The following is a 20,074-nucleotide window of genomic DNA, read 5'->3' as shown; positions in this document are numbered from 1 at the left end:
ACCACGAAGTCGTGGCAGCGGTCGAGGTGGCCGAGGCACCTAGGTTGAGCACCCCTGTCCGCAAGCTCTCCCGAGTGGAGCGTAAGCGGGCCAGGGAGGCCCAACGGGAGACAGCGGTAGCTGTTCCGGAGACGAAGCGGCCGTCGTACGCAGCGATGGCGACCGCTAAGCCTCCAAAAGGAGCAAAGCAACCGTTGCCGCCTAAGGTGACTCCGGCACCACCGGTGAAGAAGGCGAAGCCTTCCGATCCAGTGGCCACGCGCGCTACCGGCAATTTCGGCATACGTGTATGCTGGAATTGCAAGGGTAAGGGCCATCGGTTTTCCGAGTGTCCTACGCCAATTACAGAGGCTTTCTGTAAGGGGTGTGGGCGCACCGGGAAAACGTTGCGCACCTGCCCTGCCTGTGGGCCGCATTGGGAGACAATCGGTCCATACGTGGCGAAAGCGGGTACGAACGTACCACGTAAGGTGATAGCGGCAAAACGCAGATCCGAGCGTGGGAAAGTACACGCCCAACCACCGCCTTCCGAGGCGACTCCGAAGGGAGTTCCCCAGGTGGTGACCCCACCGAAGGAAAAACCTTCGAAGCCGCTAAAGACGAAGGCGGCTCGTAAGGAGGTTTGCATGGATAGGGTTTCGCAGGTAGTCGAGCCCTAGAAATACTCCTCCTGCAAGTTACCGAATTGTTACCGGTACGAGAAATCGTACGATCCCGCACGCTACCGTACACCTCGGTGAATTTTCCATCAATTTCCATCCTATTTTCCTTCCTTTTCATTCCTTTCCTACCCATCCAGAAAAAAAAAGAAAACAGAAATTGATGAGCTTGAGCCAGTAAAGGCCAATGTTTTCAGGACGAGGTGAGACAGAGACCACACGTGGACCCTCTGTCGAGAAGTGATACCGGTACTGCCATCTAGCGCTAATCGACGGCAAGACGAATCAATAATTCGTCGAAGTGCTGCCGTCGGTCGGGATCGACGGTACTAGATGTCGATGAACTCGATCCTAGTGCTGCCATCTAGCGGCCCGTAGATGAAGCAGGGCTATCGAACGCCTAGATCGAAATTCGATTAATCGAAAGGCGATTGTTATCGAGCAGAAGCGATAAGTGAGAATACGAGAATCACTTAGATCGTCTGCGCATGCCCAAAGCTCGGGTGGGGGGTAACCTATCCGACGGACGGCTCACGGGGCAAAACAAAACTTTGCCGGATCACTCCAGCGACAACCCTTGGACTGAGCACACGAACAACGCACTATTATATACGTAGATGGCTGAGTCCACAGGACGGAAGAGGAGTACCGGATCGGGCGACTCTGATGAGTTCGCAGAACCGACAGCTACCGATGCTTCCCAGGCAAACCTGGAGAAGAAGCTCTCGAGTCTAGACGAGAGAATGGAAAAACTGGAAGGGTCTTTCCAGGATTTCATATCTCAAGTCCAGCAGGCTTTCGACAAGCTGCTGAAAAATAGGACTGTTCCCGAGGAAGCAGCAGTGGCAGCTGCTTCTGCTACCGAAAAGCGCGCTAGAGGCCGACCGCGAAAGACCGCGGCCGCTCTACCGGCATCGGCCAATCAGGGTCAACCTTTGTTGACAGTGACAAGGCCGAGTGATGATCCCGAATCCCAACCGACATCAGACGATGCTTCGGCTGAGATATTCCAGGGGGCCTACAGGACGAGGGTCCTGAAGGGAAAACCTGGAAAAGTTACCGGCCAAGGGGATGACTGTATGCCCCGTTGGCGTGTTCTCGAATCTCTCCAGAGGTCAAACTTAACCTTTGCGGGCGATGGAACGGAGGCGGTTGAGAGTTTTATTTCTCGAACCGATGCCGTCCTGAACCTTCTCAGGGTAAGAGATTCCGACCTTGTTGACGTCTTTCCCCACATCCTAACAGGTGTGGCGAGGATGTGGTGTGAGGATAATGAATTCTCAACCTGGTCTGACATTAAGTCCGCCTTAAGGTCTTATTTCAGATCACAAACATGGGAAGAAGAACTGGAGACTGAGCTTCTAACAAGAACTCAGGGTGCTAACGAATCTGTGCGAGCCTATTTGCAGACTATACAGTCGTATATTCGGAAAATAGGCAGAGAAAGATCGGATTGGAGCCGAATCGCTATCGCGCACAAGAATATGCTACCGGTGTATAGAAGAGGCATTGCTATACACAAATATATGACGTATCGAGAATTCGAGCGTTTGGCGCTCAATTTCGAAGCCGCTTATAGGCCGTCATTAAAATACCGTCCACCTGCCGCGCCTGAGGAAAGCTTAGTTCCTGAGTTGGCGTATACCGGCAGTCATGGAAGATCCCGAGAGTCTAGGCGACACGGTGTGCGTGCCCTAGAAGTGGATAAAACATCCAGCTCTGATACCGACGAATCAACAACGGAAGATTCGAATGATAACGAAGAGCATTTGAATGCCTTCAAATCAACAAGGAACCGACAAGGAACCAGTTCCAAGTCGAAACCTTCGTTAGATAAGGCAGCTGGCAACAATAACAGCCGGCAGAGCTCAAAACGTAAACAACCGGCCCCGAGCGCTACCTGCTATAATTGCGGGAAAGCTGGACACGGTTGGAGTGCGTGTAAAGAGCAGAGAACAATGTTCTGTTACCGATGTGGCAGCAAAGGGGTTTCTACAGCGGAGTGCCCTAAATGCTGTTCAAAAAACGCCAAGAGGAGTTAGTAAAATTTCCCGAGAATGTTACGACACTCCAAGAGCGGAAAAACATGATACCAAAAATCTTGGGTGAAATCCAAGATAATATATTCCCGGATAATTATGTCGAAGAATATTCAGTACAGCAATGTGTGAATATTAACCATAATTATCGCTCCCGCGACTTCTCAGACCAACATGTTATGTTGGAGACGGAGAATGTAAACAAACACTCAGAGGACACAAGCGCTCGAGTGGTTGCTACCGAAAATTCGAACGATGATCAATCGGTCGATAAGTTACCGGTCGGTGATATTACTGATATAGTAATTACGACGTTTGGCGATAGATCTAGGAAACTAGCATTCTACACCACGATCACCGTACAAGGGGAAAAGCTGCGTGCGCTGGTGGACTCGGAAGCCTCACGCACGTTTGCAGGCAAAGTAGCCATTGAATTGTTTAATTCAATTGGTATACAAGCCAATAAAATAGAACCCTTAAGAGTTACCGTTGGCAACAATTACACATGTAAAGTAATTGAGTCCGCCAAGATCCCGATATTTCTTGAGGGGAAGACAACTATAGTTGACACACTATGGATGCCTTCTTTATCAAGTGATTTTATTTTGGGACTTGATTTCCTTCAAGATGCTCATGTTGTCGTGGACTTCTCCACGGGAGAATGGGCTTACAAGGAAAAACCTCAAAATAAACATTGGTTCTCGAATGCCGAATCACTAAACTGTGTAGTGGTGAATAACGGCTTAAGGGTTCCCGATAATGATAACGCTAAGAAATTGCAAGAGTTTCTAGAAATTAAACTGCCCCCCATTTCTGGAAAACCTGGAATTTCAAAGTTACCGGCAGTCATAATTGACGTGCAAGATCACGAGCCAATCAGACAGCGAGCTCATAGGTGCACGGATAAAATCCGCCAAGCTATGTGGCAAGAGGTTGACGATATGCTAACCAATGGCATTATCGAACCGTCGCAAAGTGATTGGGCGAGCCCGGTAGTCATGGCGAAGAAAGCCAATGGCAAACTCCGGTTTTGTGTGGATCTCCGGCGCGTTAACGCTGTAACTAAAAAGGATGCGTACCCATTACCGAACATGGCTGCGATCCTAGATGAGTTACGACAGGCCAATTATTTAACAACGCTCGACTTGTGTCAAGAGTATTGGCAGGTACCGCTAGCAGAAAAGTCACGTGGTATCACGGCTTTTATTGTTCCAGGCAGAGGCTTATTTCAATTTAAGCGAATGCCTTATGGATTAACTAATGCTCCCGCAATATTCCAGCGTGCTCTGGATAAATTATTGGGTCCCGAATTTTATCCACATGTATTCGTTTATTTGGATGACATTATCATTGTCACCAAAACATTTGACGAACACTTAATATGGTTGGATAAAGTTATCGAAAAGTTAAGGCAAACTGAGCTGACGATAAATAGGGAGAAAAGTTTCTTCTGTAGAACGGAAGTAAAATATCTCGGATTTATCGTAGACAGTCAAGGCCTTCGCGTAGATTCGGCGAAAACAGAAGCCGTAATCACGTTCACGATACCGAAGAATTTAAAGCAAATTCGTAGATTCTTGGGAATGGCATCTTGGTATAGAAGATTCATTCCAGAATTTGCGACAGTTGCTGAACCGCTAACGAAATTGACAAAGAAAAATCAGTCATGGGAATGGACAGCCAATCAGCAGTCAGCATTCGACGCGCTGAAAGGATGTTTAACAAGCGCGCCAACGCTTGCCTGTCCAGATTTTTCGATCCCGTTTGCATTACAGACCGATGCTAGCAATGTTGGCTTAGGTGCTGTTTTGACGCAAGTTATCGAAGGTCAAGAAAGAGTAATCGCCTACGCGAGTAGAGCGCTTACGGATCCCGAAAGAAAGTATACCGTAACCGAGCAGGAATGCTTGGCAGTGGTGTGGTCGATAAGAAAGTTTCGATGTTACCTTGAGGGTTATCACTTCACTGTAATTACCGACCACAGCATTCTCCGATGGTTGCATAATTTAAAAGATCCATCTGGAAGACTTGCTCGTTCGGCTCTCGCCTTAATGGAATACGATTTTACGATCGTACATCGTAAAGGAGCTTTAAGTCATGATCCTGATGCTTTGTCAAGAGCACCGGAAAGTTTAAATGCTTTGCTACCGTCTTACGCCGATACCAAGGATGCGTGGTATTTAAAGCGCGTAAAGGATATCGAAAGAACGCCAGAAAAATTTCTTGATTGGAAATTAGATGGAGAGTTGATGTATCATCAACGACGTTCAGATTTGGCAGATGCTGAGCTCGAAGATCTTGATGCTTGGAAACTGGTGATACCCAGGGAGTACAGGCAGAAAGTGCTCGAAGAATGCCATAAGCTACCGCAAGCCGGCCATCAAGGTATCGATAGTACATATCGACGCCTTGCGATAAATTACTTCTGGCCAGGTATGTTCAAAGATGTAACGGCTTACGTCAGTCACTGCGACGAATGTCAGCGTTGCAAGGTAGAACAACAAGCTCCCGTCGGCTTCATGGGACGTCGAATTGTTGAACAGCCGTGGACTGTAATATCGGCAGATATTATGGGCTCACTGACGCCAAGTAAACAAGGATTCTCGTATGTGTTGGTAATCCAAGACCTATACACAAAATGGATCGAAGTAGCTCCACTTCGACGCGCTAACGGCAAAAAGATTGCAGAAGCTAACGAAAACTTGATGATTCATAGATGGGGTACACCAAAAGTTTTAGTTACCGACAATGGTACCAAATTTGTAAATAAAGACATAACTGCTTTATTACAATTAACGGGTATGAGGCAAACCACGACACCTCCATATCATCCCCAGGCAAACCCCACCGAAAGGGTGAATAGAAGCCTGAAGATGATGATAAGGGCCTTTCTCGATTCTGATCATCGAGAGTGGGATCAGCATTTGGATGCATTTAGATTTGCATTTAATACTGCCCACCATGGTTCACTACAAGCTACACCTGCATTTGCTAATCTGGGTAGAGAACCAGAATCGGCAAGGTCGATGCGACGTGAATTAGAAGGCGATACCGAAATCATGCAGCAACCGACAGAAAAGTGGTTGGCACGCATGAAACGCTTGGAAACACTCAGAACAGTTTTCAAGTATGCTCTCGAAGGAGCGCACGAACGACAGGCAAGACCGTATAATCTACGTCGTCGTGAAAAGCACTATGAGGTTGGCGAGTTAGTTTTAGTTCGCAACCGATAGCTCTCGAATACCGCAAAACACATATCGGCTGCACTGAACAAACCATTCGGTGGACCGTTTATGATTGCGAAGAAGTTATCGGAGACAGTTGTAGAATTATCTGATTTGGCAGGAAACGTCACTGGCAAAATGTCTACGGCAGACATCAAGCCATACAAGCCGGAGCTACCGCAAGAGTTAAACCCAGACTGAAGTGCATCACTGCACGCTTGGGCGTGGCAGCGAAAAACGAACTCGTGTTCGGGCGCTTTCGGTTTCGGGTCGAAACCTCCGTTACAGAGGGGGGTATGTAACGAAGTTCCCCGTTACGTATACGAGATACCGAATAAAGAACATAAAAGCTACCGAACAGTGGATATTATTAATCCCTACGTTACCGACTCGTGAGATAGGCTCACGAGTGGATTATAGCTAACGTCAAGGATAGACCCCGTTGACAGGCAGAGGCCCGGATGAAAAGACCGGCGCTCCAGTAAACGATGTCCAGGTTGTCCTGAGAAGTAAGGCAGGGCCATGCCAACCAACCCAGGCAACCTGAGATAAGGAGAAGCGGCCTCGGGAAGTCCTAAAACAATGACAGTGTCTATAAGTCCCCACGAGGAGGGGAAATAGAACATCGAGTCTGGCTTGAACGCTGGTTACGCGCGTCAAGCAGGCTGCGCGAATGTCGTGCGCAGACTGCCATAGCAGGCAGTCGGAACGCGACCATGGGACTGTGCTGATGTGTCCATGCGAGCTGGTGAGCGCGTGACGCGGCACTCAGACAGCCATGGGTCGGTTCGCGTATGTGAGGCGTGTGCTATAGGCCAGCCTGCACGTACGTCACGACTGGATACCGGCCAATGCATAGTGGGTTGTGCAGGGGCGTAGTTAGCCCGTTGGAATGTGTCCCGGTGCCCTCCGTAATCCCATAGGCTTGCGCTATGGCTGGACGGGCCGTGAACATTGCCTCCGTGGTGGTCCGCTCCTGGCAAAACTCTATGCTTTGGCAATTGATACCGCATGTTCCCGCACTCCTCACCACCACCTGTGTGTGGGTGGTGAGGAAGAAATGTATGCCCCTCAGCAGGCAGGTCTGCGAGGCTCGGACTTCTGTAAGGAACCCTCCCCTCTCTCCACGACCTAGCATACTGAGCGACCCTGGCTACCGCTACCGTCCATATGCATGGCCGCAGGGCCGTATGAGATGCATAAAGAATGGGGTCGAAGGACCCAACTGATAACGTAGGGTTGTTGGCCACCCAACTGACCAACTGGCGCCCTGATACCGATAGAAAAGGACGGGCGAAGGTAATGGGAAAACCCGTAGTGTGAGTGGCCCCTCACACTGACGGAAATACCGTTACAACTTGAACGATAAAAGGAAGAAATTTGAGGAGGATTTTAACAGGAAGAAGAGTGAAATTGAAAAGTTGGAGATTGGTGTGAAATCTTTGAGTGACAGTGTCAAGAGTGATATTAAAAAATTGAATTTGGATGATAGAATAAAGAGGTTTGAGGAAGACTTTGGTAAGAAGAGAAGCAAAATTGAAAAATTGGAGAATAATGTAAAATTTTTAAGTGAGAGTGTGAAGAGTGAAATTAAAAATTTGAATTTGGACGATAAAAGGAAGAAATTCGAAAAAGACTTTAACGGGAAGAAAAATGAAATTGAAAAATTGGAAAATAGAGTAAAGTCATTGAGCGAAAAGCTTCGAGGTGACATTAAAAATTTGAATTTAGACGATAAGAGGAACAAATTTGAGGAAGATTTTAGCAAGAAGAAGAGTGAAATTGAAAAGTTGGAGAAAAGTGTGAAATTATTGAGCGAAAAGCTTCAAGGGGATATTAAAAATATGAATTGGGATGATAAGAGGAAAGAATTCGAGGAAGATATTGGTAGGAAGAAAAATGAAATTGAGAAGTTGGAAAGTAGTGTGAAATCGTTGAGCGAGAGTGTGAAGACTGAAATTAAGAAGTTGAATTTGAATGATAGAATGAAAAAATTCGAGGAAGACTTTGACAGAAAGAAGAGTGAAATTGAAAAATTAGAGAATAATGTTAAATATTTGAGTCAAAATGTTAAGGATGAAATTAAAAAAGTGGATTTAAGCAATCAAATTAATGAATTTAACAAATATTTTGAACAGAAAAAAAATAAATTTGAAAATTTGGAAAATAAAATGAAAACTATAAACGATTATGTTAATAATGAAATAAAAAAAATTAGACTTATTACATGATACTTTTAATAAGGATACAAATAAAAGTTTGAAAGATATTAATAAATTAAAAACAGACGTTAAAGCTCTAAATGATGATATCAAAGGTGAAATTAAGAAACAAATGGATTTTGGTGTAAGTATGATAAATACATTAGCCGAGGAAATTAAACGAATGAAAGACCAAAACAACCTTACTATAAAACCTAACTTCCCACCAATTCCTACAGTACCTTCAGTTACTCCAGAGAATGAACCTGGTAATTTTGAAGAATTATTGAAAAAATTACACGAACTGTTGGATAAGGGAAAACAGAAATGAGTAAAGAAAAAAAACAACTTGTTGATGAATTACATGCTCCAGCACGAAAAAATTATATTAGAAGACGAGTTATTGTTCGTGGATATGACGATTTGTGGCAAGCTGATTTAGTGGATATGCGATTGTATTCAAAAATTAATAAAAATCATCAATATATATTGACAATTATCGATGTATTTTCAAAATATGCTTCGGCTATACCAATTAAAACTAAAAGTGGGAAAAATGTAACTTATGCATTTTCCTAAGTTTTAGAAGAGAGAAAACCAAAAAATTTGCAAACTGACGATGGAACAGAATTTTACAATACAAATTTTCAACAACTAATGAAACATCATGGAATTAATCATTATTCAACGTATAGTATACTTAAAGCATCAGTAGTTGAACGTTTCAATAGAACATTGAAGAGCAGTATGTGGAAAATGTTTACGCTTAATGGAAATTATCAATGGCTGAACATACTGTCAAATCTAGTTAAAGATTACAACAATCGTAAGCATAGAACTATTGGTATGTTTCCACAAAGTGTAACAATTGAACGAGAAAAAGATTTATTGAAAAATGTGTATAATTTCATAAAAATAGCTGCAAAGGCAAAGTATAAAGTTGGCGATGCTGTTCGTATAAGTAAATATAAACATTTATTTAATAAGGGTTATACACCGAATTGGACAACAGAAGTATTTAGAATAGAAAAAGTTCAAAGAACAAATCCAATAACATATTTATTAAAGGATTCTACTGGTCAATCAATAGCAGGTGGATTTTACGAGTATGAACTACATAGTGTTGCAAATCCTGATGTATACTTAGTAGAAAAAGTATTACGGAAAAAAGGAAATAAAGTTTTTGTAAAATGGTTAGGATTAAATTCAAACCATAATTCGTGGATTAATAAAAATAACGTATTGTAATTATTATTGTAATCAAAATGTCTTTTTTAAATAAAAAGTTTTATTAATTTTCATAATTTACTTGTATTACATTTTTATGACCCCATGGTAATGTATCAGTTGAATTTGCTATTAAATATCTTTTATCATCGTATGGACTTAGCGCTATTTTTTCCTCACAAATTGTAAAGACATTATGTAAATTTGATCTTATTATATTTTGCTTACATATTAGTGTATTGAAATTTTTTAAAGAATCTATATAATCATCAAATTCTATATTTTTTACAACATAGCTTTTAATACCTTTAATACATTTTTTATCCTTATTAACACCGTTGATTCGATATGCATACATTTTTGATCGAAGTCCCACAAATTCTGACATTAAATTACCGTTACATTCATCCTTCATTAAACCAATTACTTTTTTATTAACCAAAGGTATATTATATATATTATTAATAGGATAATCACTTGTATCAAAATAATCTATTTTTTCTCGAATGAAATCGTAAATATTTTCACACTTAAACTCATAAATTAAACTATCGGTATCAGTATACAAAAGTTTTACGTCTAATTTGAATTTTGGTAGAATTACATCATAGTGAAAGCTATATAAACATACTTTAGATAAATCTAAAACGCACATTCCAATAAATATTGGTTTATCAATAATAATATTTAATTTTTTCATTTGTATTGCAACTAAATCTTCGTCAAAAATTGAAATTCGATAAAAATTTGGTTTTGATACTAATGATCTTACACCGTATCTACCTCCCCAATTATTTTTTATATGAACATTACATCTCTTACGTACATTTTCTATAGTTTTACCAAAAACAGCATTATTCATTAATTTGTATAAATTTTTCTGAAAATCACTATTACTTTCAGTTCGTAATTTAGTATTCAAATCAATATAACTCTTCAACCAAAATGATTGTTTAAATTTTAAAATTCTATGTATTTTTTCCAAAACCACACCATGATTTAAAGCTTGTTTCAAATTTCTATAATGCATTACATAACGATACTTATTGTTTAATGTTGCTAATAGTTTTGAAATTTTTGATTTTGGTGGTTTTTTATTTTCCGGACACATGGGTAAATCTCTTTGTAAATCGTGAATTTTTTCAGGATAAAAAAGATCAACTTCTATGATGTATCCTGTATCTGAATCATCATAGTCATTTACATTGAAATTTTCACAATTCTCAACCCATTCAAATTGTCCAAAAGGTAAAGCCTGAGACATTGCCCAACCATATAAATTGTTTACATCAAAATACATTAAATAACGAGATGATTCACTTGAATTATAATTTGATAAAAATTTATTGTTTGCCTTGGCATACCTATTAGAACATTGACTGAGACCACCTCTTATACCTCGTTCTATAAATGTTAACATATCTACAGGGTCTTTTCCTAACAGCGGAGCATAGAAGATTCGTGTTAGTTGACTATAGCACTCGGAATGATGGAATCTGAGAGCGCTGATTGGTCAATATTGCGTAGTACCAACATATAATAGGCCGTTACCAATAGTTGGATACGAAAAATGAGATTCATCCGCCATTTTGGTGTGGAGAAATGTTTACATGCTGATCGTAGCAGAAAGAGGTGTAAAATGGAAAAATGTCAAATGTTGTCGTTACTAAAATAAAAATTGAATACTTTGAATGAAAATGAAGAATATTCGTACTTTTCATTCATTATTTTCAATTTTTACTTTAGTAACCTTACCATTTGACATTTCTCCATTTTACACCTCTTTCTGCTAGGATTAGCATGTAAACATTTCTCCACACCAATATGGCGGATGAATCTCATTTTTTGTATCCAACTATTAGTAACGGCTTATTATCTGTTGGTACTACGTAATAATGACCAATCAGCGCTCTCAGATTCGATCATTCCGAGTGCTATAGTCAACTAACACGAATCTCCTATGCTCCGCTGTTAGGAAAAGACCCTGTATATCAGTTACTAATTCCAACTTAATATCAGTATAAAATAACATTACATCCCATGTATAACTTGGTAAACTAAGATAATGAACTGGATCAAGTCTATAATTATTTATACATGATTTTCTAAAATTTTCAAAAATATCTGCCAACAACAGAACATCTGTTTTTAGATACAAATCAGAATATTCACCGATATTTTGAATATTAAAAGTATTCCATACTTTAAGAGCATGTGTATAATCATTCTCTGAAATTTCACATTCATTTAAATGATTGTAAAATAATTCACGAGATGGAAGTTTTGATTCATTTAAAACATTTAAATCTTTAACATAATCATATGGAAACACACCTTTACGTGTTAATAAATTAAAAGCATTCAAACTAATATCTTGAAATTCTGATTTCAAACACGTAAAATTATTCTGATCTACGTAATTGGCTAATTTTTCCAGACTAGAATTCAACAAACGAAATGAATCTAAAAATATAAATTTAATATTACTATTTTTTATAAATTTAATTATAGTCATATATTTTTCCATATTTAACGGTATTACTTTTACATCGCCTTCAAAACTATTTGTAATGTCGCGAATTAAAAAATGAGCATCATAATTACTTAAATTATGAAATATGACTGGAATATTTAGTTTTAATTTATAGTTTATATTACATGAATTATGAGCAGCACCTCTAAATAATCCTGTGATATGATCATGATCTCGAACCTTTACATCATTTACACTAAATGGTTTTTCACAAATATAACAAAAACTTGCCTTTGCAAATTTTTGAATATCTTGTTTTGACATTTCCATTGGTTTAATATCATTTATTATCTAAAAAAAATATATATATCAATATAAATAATAATAATAAATAAAAATTTTGTTTATTTGTGTACTTACTTCTGATATTTCAACAGCAATTTTTTGAAGTTCGTTGGTAAACGATTTTGCACAATCAATACTACGTTGCATTTTAAATCGTGATAAATTATTATTATAATTACACGAAACATAATATCCAATGCTATACGGTTTATGTTGTTGAAATGCTTTAGCAGGAACAGATAATGAATCTATTTTTTCAAGTAGACATTCGAAATCTGCATATATATCAAACGGTACTTGCAATTTTTTATAATAATTTTTAAATTGTAAAATATTATTATTTTTAGCAGGAAGTACTACTGCACAATCATTTACCAGATTACAATCAACACGATGTTGTATTAATTTATCATTACTACTAAAATAATGCATACAACGATTACAAAAATATTTTGTATGTTTATCTCTACTACATTGGTTAGATAGTAAATATGATAAATTTTTAATTAAACAATAGTGATAATTATAATCATTTGAAATATATAACAAATTAAAATTTTTAATTTGCTCTTCTTTCGTAAGATCTGTAGGTAAAATTTTTTTCTTCTCAGTTACAAATACATTTATTGAAATTTTATTTAATTTTTCAAATTTAGGAATATCTTTAATGGATATTGGAAATTCTAAACCTTCAAAATTCAAATAATTTTTATAATGAGGATAAGATGATAATAAATTACAATTTTTTTTTGCTGGAAATAATCCTGTCATTATTGCCCATGCAAAACAATCTTTGCCTCGATTTTTAACATTAATAACAGCATGTTTATTTTGAATCCATTGAGGTAATTTGATATACGATGATGCTGTCATTGGATGATATTTAATAATTTGAATAACAATATTTATTATTTTCGAAAGAGCCCAACCAGAATCTCTTTCCTGAAATTTTTCTAATGGAGTTTTTATGTTAGACATTTCAATTTCATACCAATTTATGATATTTTCAGATTCGCATAATATCTTATAATTTGTATTGAAATATTTTACTTCCTCATTATTTTTTGACACAAATAATCCACTAAAAATCAACATCACCTTGATAAATTTAAATTTAAAAATTGCTTTTTGTATAAACTGGAGAACACTATCTTTTACATCCAACATAAAGTTAATTGGTTCAATATGTGACACGTTTATTATAACACCAGTTTGAAGTCTATTTTTGAAATTTGATTGTACTTCTTGCCATATACATCTTCTTTCATTCGTTTTATTTATTTTCTTTTCACCACCACCACCACCAATTTTCTCATTTTTTGTCATTAAACAACTCTTTTTTTTTCTTTCAATAATTCTCATTAAACCAATTATTCTATTAAGTTTTGCCTCTGCACTTATTTTTCTTCCCACACCAATTTTCATAATCATATATGATTTTATACTTTTTATCGCTTTATTACACTTTTTAATAAAATTTATGTAATCTTCAATCGATGATGATGTATTTTCCATTAAACAGTAATATTTTTCACGAATCTCTCTCTCGTAGGAAGTCAACATTTTTAAGCAATCAACTATTGTGTATATGTATATGTTATTGATAATACAAAAAATATTCTATAAAGAGAGAGAGAGAGAGAGAGGGAAATGAAGTTTTCTCAAACAATCAACCAACTTCGTTACCGTTGACGATAGACACACTTGAATCACAGTAATATTCTTAAATATGATTCACTCTCTTTTATATACCATACTGTTACAAAATGCTAATTAAGAAAATATTTTAATATGTTTAGTAGAGAATTAATTTACACATTAATTGTTTTATATACATATAGAGAACAATTGAAGTATTGAAATTAGATTTCTTTTAACCAATTGAAGAATAATTGAGGTACCCTCAATTTCCTCCTCCTCCTCCTCCTCCTCCTTCATCTTACTGGAGAGAGGGGTTTTAAGGTTACGAAAAACATTTGTATGAGACAGGCAGGAGCTATTAACGCGCGCTTATGGTAGCAAATACCTCCTCGTCTCTCTATCTCGACACACACACACACACAAGTTTAAAATATTAATACTTTTTTCATGCTGATAAAGATACTCACTGCCTTGCCGACGGGGTCGGGGCCTTGTCGGCGGCGCGCTTCCAGGTACGCATCCTCTTACACCCTTTACCCCACTCGGCGGCGGCGGCGGCGGGAAAAAACGCACGGGATTTTGAAAAGGGGTGGCGGTGGGGGCGGGGGCCTTAGGGGCGGGGCCAGGGGACCCACCACCCACCCACCCAAAAACGGACCCGAACCATATTTGCACATAACCATATTTGGTTCGAAACTTTTTTTTTTGGACATGCCCATATATGGCTCGATCCTTATTTGGAATAACCCCCTCACCTCTCTTCACCTCCCCTCACCTACACTTCATCCAGGTCCTGTCTAGCCCTACTACTATCCAATTTAAGCCATGATGATTGAAAAAGATTGAACTGAAAAAGAAATTCCTTATTCATTGAAAATAATAATTCGTTATTGTTTGTTATAAAATATACTTACTCTGTTTTCTTTCTCTCCTCTTCACTTAACCAAGTATGTGGAAAGGGGGGTGAAAATAAAATATGATGCATTTTTAGTTCTTGTAAAACTGCAAATTCTTTAACTATAAATGTCTTATCCATTAAATAGAATCCTTGAAAATCGACGAACGTTGGGATCATCATGTTAGCGTTTTTTATACTAAATTTATTACACTTTGCCTTTATTTTAAATATATTCTTTTTTTGTTTCTCTAAAGTTTTCCCCTTCTCTTCAAACCAAGTATTTCAATTCTTCCACTATCCTTAACTATTCACTCTTTGGACCAATGCTGTTTCTAAGAGTGTCTGGTTAGTCACCTCCCACCACAGATCAAATTTTTCACATCCCTTACAGCATTTAAAAAATCTTGAGGAGCGTGTAGGGTAATCTTCAGTTCAGAAAATCTTCAGTTCAAGTTAAGCTAGTGACTCTTAAGCTACTCTGCCACAATGATACGTTTAAACGAAATTACGCATATTATTGACATTGATGGCTTTATGGTCAACAAAAAAATTATCTACAAAGAAATAGCTATAAAAAATTTGGCTAATATTTATACGCATTACGGGGCGTTTAGGGTCAGTGTGCCCTATGAAAAATTAAATTTGAATGATAAAAAGACAGTGAGTTTTGTGTTTAAAAATATACACGGAATTGAATACGGAAATGTTGGTAGTGAAAAATACAGCCAACATGACGTATTTGATTTTATCAATGAAATCAACAACGACTGTGAACGGCCGATAGTGGCATACAAAGGAGGCCACATTGAACGAGATGTTCTGAATTCACTGGGGATTATCAGTATGAACTTAGAAGCATACAACTGTCCCAAATTCGATATATTAATAAATGAATATAGAACGTATACGCAAACATGTAGTTTGCATAAATTATTGTATACGAGAAAGAACAAGCCAGTCCACTGTGTGGCCCAAGAAGTGGATATTTTCGCAAAGTGGGTGCGGAAACAAATAAAAGGTAAATAAAATTAAGTTCGCAATTTACTTGATATTAATAAATTATTTTTATGTTTCAGAAGCTGTTATTAGCTGAATGGGCTAAATATTATTGTATATTCGTTTTTATATAAGATTCAATTGTATTAGTTTTTTATATAAGTTTCATGTTCGTTTTTAATTATATGATAAATGTTATTTAATAGTCTCTTTCTTTTCCCCTACTCCTATTTCCCTTAATTTAATCCGTAAAAGAAAAAAAGAAAAACAGAAAAAAATGAAAAAAGCACTTTATAATTATTACTAACTCATAAAAGAAAAAAAAATCTACCTAGTGCTCAATGTGTAAGGAAAAATGTAAAATCATGTTAAATGGCGGGTCTATAGTAGGAAAATAGTGGGAAGGTCTAGGATAAGTATGTGGAGGGAGAAAAGACCCTTCGAGGGCAGGTCTAAGAAAAAAAAATGGCAGTCCGTAAGATGCTCAGGACCCCTATCGGTGTAGCTGTACTCAGTAATTTTCGTGATCGCCACCTAGTGGAGAAAAATGAAACTTTTTCCTCCGCCAACTAAAATACAAAAAAAGTTCTCTGGGTAACTGCCAGGATAACTAACCATCCGGGCCCTAGGGTGATGGGAGAGGGGTAACCCTTAGGGAACTAGTGGACCCGTAGGATAACTAACCATCCGGGTCCTAGGGTCATGGGAGAGGGGGTAAGCCTTAGGGAACTAGTGGACCCGTAGGATAATTAACCATCCGGGCCCTAGACTGATGGGAGAGGGGTGAGAGACTAAGAGAGAAAGAGAGGGTGAGAGGGATCTCTCTCTCTCTCTCTCTCTCTCTCTCTCTCTCTCCCCACAGCCAAAGCATTTCCTCCGCACACCCGCACCCTCCTCATCATCCCAATGAACCCTAGCTCTTAAGAAGACACTTCCCCCCCGCACACCCGCACTCCCCCTCATCTCCCAATATACCCCAGCTCTCTTAAGACATTTCCCCCCGCACACCCGCGCTCCCCTCACCTCCGTGTCACAGGAACCCCCTAGCTACCACTACTAATGTTTATTACCATTGTTAACGGTGTTACAAATTTCTAGGAATCTATTTCTCATATATTTTCAAAAAATGTGTTTATCCCTTCGGAAATGTTATATAATCCTTAAAATAAATGTAAATGAGTAATTGGTTGTTTAATTTATTGCATGTATATATATCACAATATAACATGTAAACTTTTAAGCGTTAAGAGGGCTATAAAAGAATAGCAATTTGATTAATGCTAAGAAATCCTGGAAAAGTCTATTGAAAGATTTTATAAGTTGTAAAAAGAATTAAATAATATGTTTAAGGATCGAAGAAGATTTGGCTACATTAAAATTCTTCTAAGGCCTTACTGGAGGATTGTTTAGGTTTAGTTAGAATTAAAATAGGATTTTTAAGGATTGAAATGTTATTGTAGAAGTAAAAATAATTATTTCAGAACTCTTTAGGGTTTTTTAGAACTGAGGGAGACTTAAAATTTTGTTTCGGGAAAGGTTTATTTTACGCTAAAGTTTACATGAATCTTAAATATTATCCGTAAGTCTACTGGTGCGGCGCATAGGCTTACGAAGAACGAATTCTTCGTCGTTCCGCATATTATCGTTTTGATTAGATGTCCCTGTACGAAGCTGAGACCGACGATTGTGTAACTCTTCTTCGAGTTGGTCATCGCTAAACGCTCCTAATTGAGATATATCTGTGGTATCGCGCAAATTTTGGTTTTTTCCTATGATACGAGGTTCTACCATAGGAATGTCATTTTGCGCTCGATTCCTATTACATATGTTAAAGGTCAAACAATTTGCAGAGTCATTATCACCATCATTATCATGACCGTGTACATTCGAGGTTTTGAACAGTCGTAAGCATCGTCTTAAGATTGAATATAATATATAAAGAATAATTATGGTTAGAATAGCATAAATCAAGTATGTTAGGAAGCTGACCTTTTTAGTGACAAGTCGATGTTTCAGTAATTCGTCAGCTCCTTTCGAGATTTGGTCTAATTTTTGACTCGCGAATTCCAAATTATCTAAGTTTATTTTTGATAGAGTGTGATCCAACTTAATAGAGGTAAGATTAGTTTCCTTTAGATCAATACAACAGTCGTCATTAGTAATATTCAACGGAGGTACATAAGACGTAAAATTGCTTTCAAACGATTTATAGGCTTTTATCATTGCTTTAGGAGTATGAGCCTTACAATTAGGCGATAATTGTAGAATTCCGACCTTAGATAAGAGAACATCTGCAATAGGTGCATTTGGACAACTTATTGATACATAAATTTCTTTAGGTAATACATAAATCCTTTGATTCTTACTATATAAATTATACCATATTTCAGTATTGATATTAGAAATTCTAGTATCACACGTTTTAGGTATTGATTTTACTGGTTGTAAGAATTCAGTTTCGCAAATAGGATTAATGTGGCTAATGAATATCCCTTTCAAGAGTTTACAAATATATGTTTTATCCGATGTGGTTTTACATTCTTCAGGATTATCTACAGGTGAATATTGAAGTTTCGTTTCTGATATAGCAAGAAATTTAACTGACGGTAATATGAACAAGTAATGTTCTTCATTAAATTTTACTGGTAATGGAATCAATTGATATAATCTAAATTTTATTTCAGATACTAGAGGATTCGAAATTATATATACTAATTTATTATTGGAATAATAGACTTGTAAGTTAATAAGATTTAAAAATTCGTGTGCATTGTGAATATTGAGTGTCAAAGGATAGCTTGTTCCAGCAGGTAAATACGAGAAGGTCTTTTGGAGTTCATTTATAAGTTGATGCGGTGTTATTATGGCTGGATGTAAGGAATTTTGTTTAGCAAATAGTACAGCATTTATCAATGTAGAAAATTCTTTGTCAAGGTCATTATAGACGACGTGCAAAAGATCAAAATGTGTTCTTATTTTAAGCGTTTCTTCCATTGTTATCTCTCTTTCTATAACTGTTTTTAAGTATTTTTCAATAAAAGCAAAATTAGTTTTATAAATCTCTTCATTGTGACGTAAATTAGAAATAGTTAAGTTAAAATTTTGAATAGTGGTTTGTACTACTTGTGTTTGTTGCTTCAATAAGTTGAATAATTCTTTTTCGTCAGTTGATAATTTATCAATAGCAGCATCATAGTACTCTGCGTCTTTGTCATCTAAATTACCGGTTATGGTTTTAATCGTTGTTCCAATTGCATTAAACCATCCTCTTTTAACCCGTTTATGTCCAATTAATTCTTTTAGTGCATCTTCTTTTAGTCTTATTGATGAAACTGTACGTGACAAAATTCTCATAGGAGATTCGGAAGTATGATAAATTCGATATGCGTATTTTCTTTTGTGCTCGCAAAAGATTAGAGTAGTATCATACATACGATTTGCAAAACTCAATTTATCTTCGAAACCCAACAGATCTAGATATGTAACTAAATTCCAAGTGGAGTCGTAGAACCTCAAAGACTGTATATCATCATAGAATAATCCAGGTGAATGATCCATAGTTTTGACACGATAATTGTCACCATGAGCTAGGTGTAAGACGCTGGAAAAAAAAAGAAAAACGATTTTGATAAAAACATTACAAATACGTCGATAGGAGTTAGTGTACTATTTTGAATAGCTTTTATTTACATACTACATTTTTAATTCTATTACTGTGTACTAATATGTGTCTGCGTTATATTAAAAGAGTTACATTGACGGGTGACTTTGTATGTAAAATTTCGTATGGTCCACTATGATTTGGCGTTAGTTTCTTCGATTTAGGGCATACTCGTTCAGAAGGTAGACACGATCCCCGATTTTATAATCTTCGTTTTTAACCCTTCTATCATAATAAACTTTATTTTTTCCTTTTCATTTCAAGAGATTTTCCTTAGCAATTTCATGGAATTTTTGTACTTTAAGTTTTAATTCAGCTATATAATTATCGTAAGTGTACCTAAATTCGTGTTCTTTAGTAACAGCAGTAGGTGACTCAGGTTTGGTTCCAAAAACTAACTCAAAATGTGTGTATTCAGTAGAGGTATGTTTTGTTGTATTATAAGAGAACATTGAAAAATCTAACCGTAAGTCCCTATCGGTTTGGCTAGGCTTGATATAATGCTTTAAATATAATCAGCTAGAGTAGAATGATATTCTTACTGAGTCCCATGACAAATACTTTAGGAGCTTGAGTTTATAAGAGTTTAATGTTAGCAACACGTTCGGCTACTGTCAAAGATTCTTCTAAAGAATTAGTTAATTTTATAAGGCAATTCTCAACTTTATTTGAATAGGACTTACGTCTTCATCACAATTTTGTGTACAAGA

The 20,074-nt window shown here is 37.3% G+C and overlaps 2 protein-coding genes across 2 annotated transcripts; one reads left to right on the top strand and one right to left on the bottom strand.

Annotated features, from left to right (window-relative positions):
• Positions 1-1,276: 1,276 nt before the first annotated feature.
• LOC136777865 (uncharacterized protein PF3D7_1120000-like) lies at positions 1,277-8,153 on the top strand. Its single transcript, XM_066734444.1, has 3 exons — positions 1,277-1,736; positions 4,712-4,874; positions 7,295-8,153. Exons 1-3 carry the CDS (start codon positions 1,277-1,279, stop codon positions 8,151-8,153), a joined length of 1,482 nt encoding a protein of 493 aa, XP_066590541.1.
• Positions 8,154-9,414: 1,261 nt separating this feature from the next.
• On the bottom strand, positions 9,415-12,315 carry LOC136777864 (uncharacterized). The gene is made up of 5 exons (XM_066734443.1): positions 12,244-12,315; positions 12,009-12,174; positions 11,622-11,813; positions 11,300-11,579; positions 9,415-10,714 (listed from the first exon to the last, which is right to left on the bottom strand). Exons 1-5 carry the CDS (start codon positions 12,313-12,315, stop codon positions 9,415-9,417), a joined length of 2,010 nt encoding a protein of 669 aa, XP_066590540.1.
• Between the last annotated feature and the right edge of the window lie 7,759 nt (positions 12,316-20,074).

This window comes from Prorops nasuta, unplaced genomic scaffold (genome assembly GCF_024137725.1).
Source record: "Prorops nasuta isolate Cenicafe-Biocafe unplaced genomic scaffold, Cenicafe_Pnas_1.2 PNAS00012, whole genome shotgun sequence".
Lineage (NCBI taxonomy): Eukaryota > Metazoa > Arthropoda > Insecta > Hymenoptera > Bethylidae > Prorops > Prorops nasuta.
The sequence above is the reverse complement of the archived record's forward strand: the minus strand, read 5'-3'. Positions and strand labels throughout refer to the sequence as shown.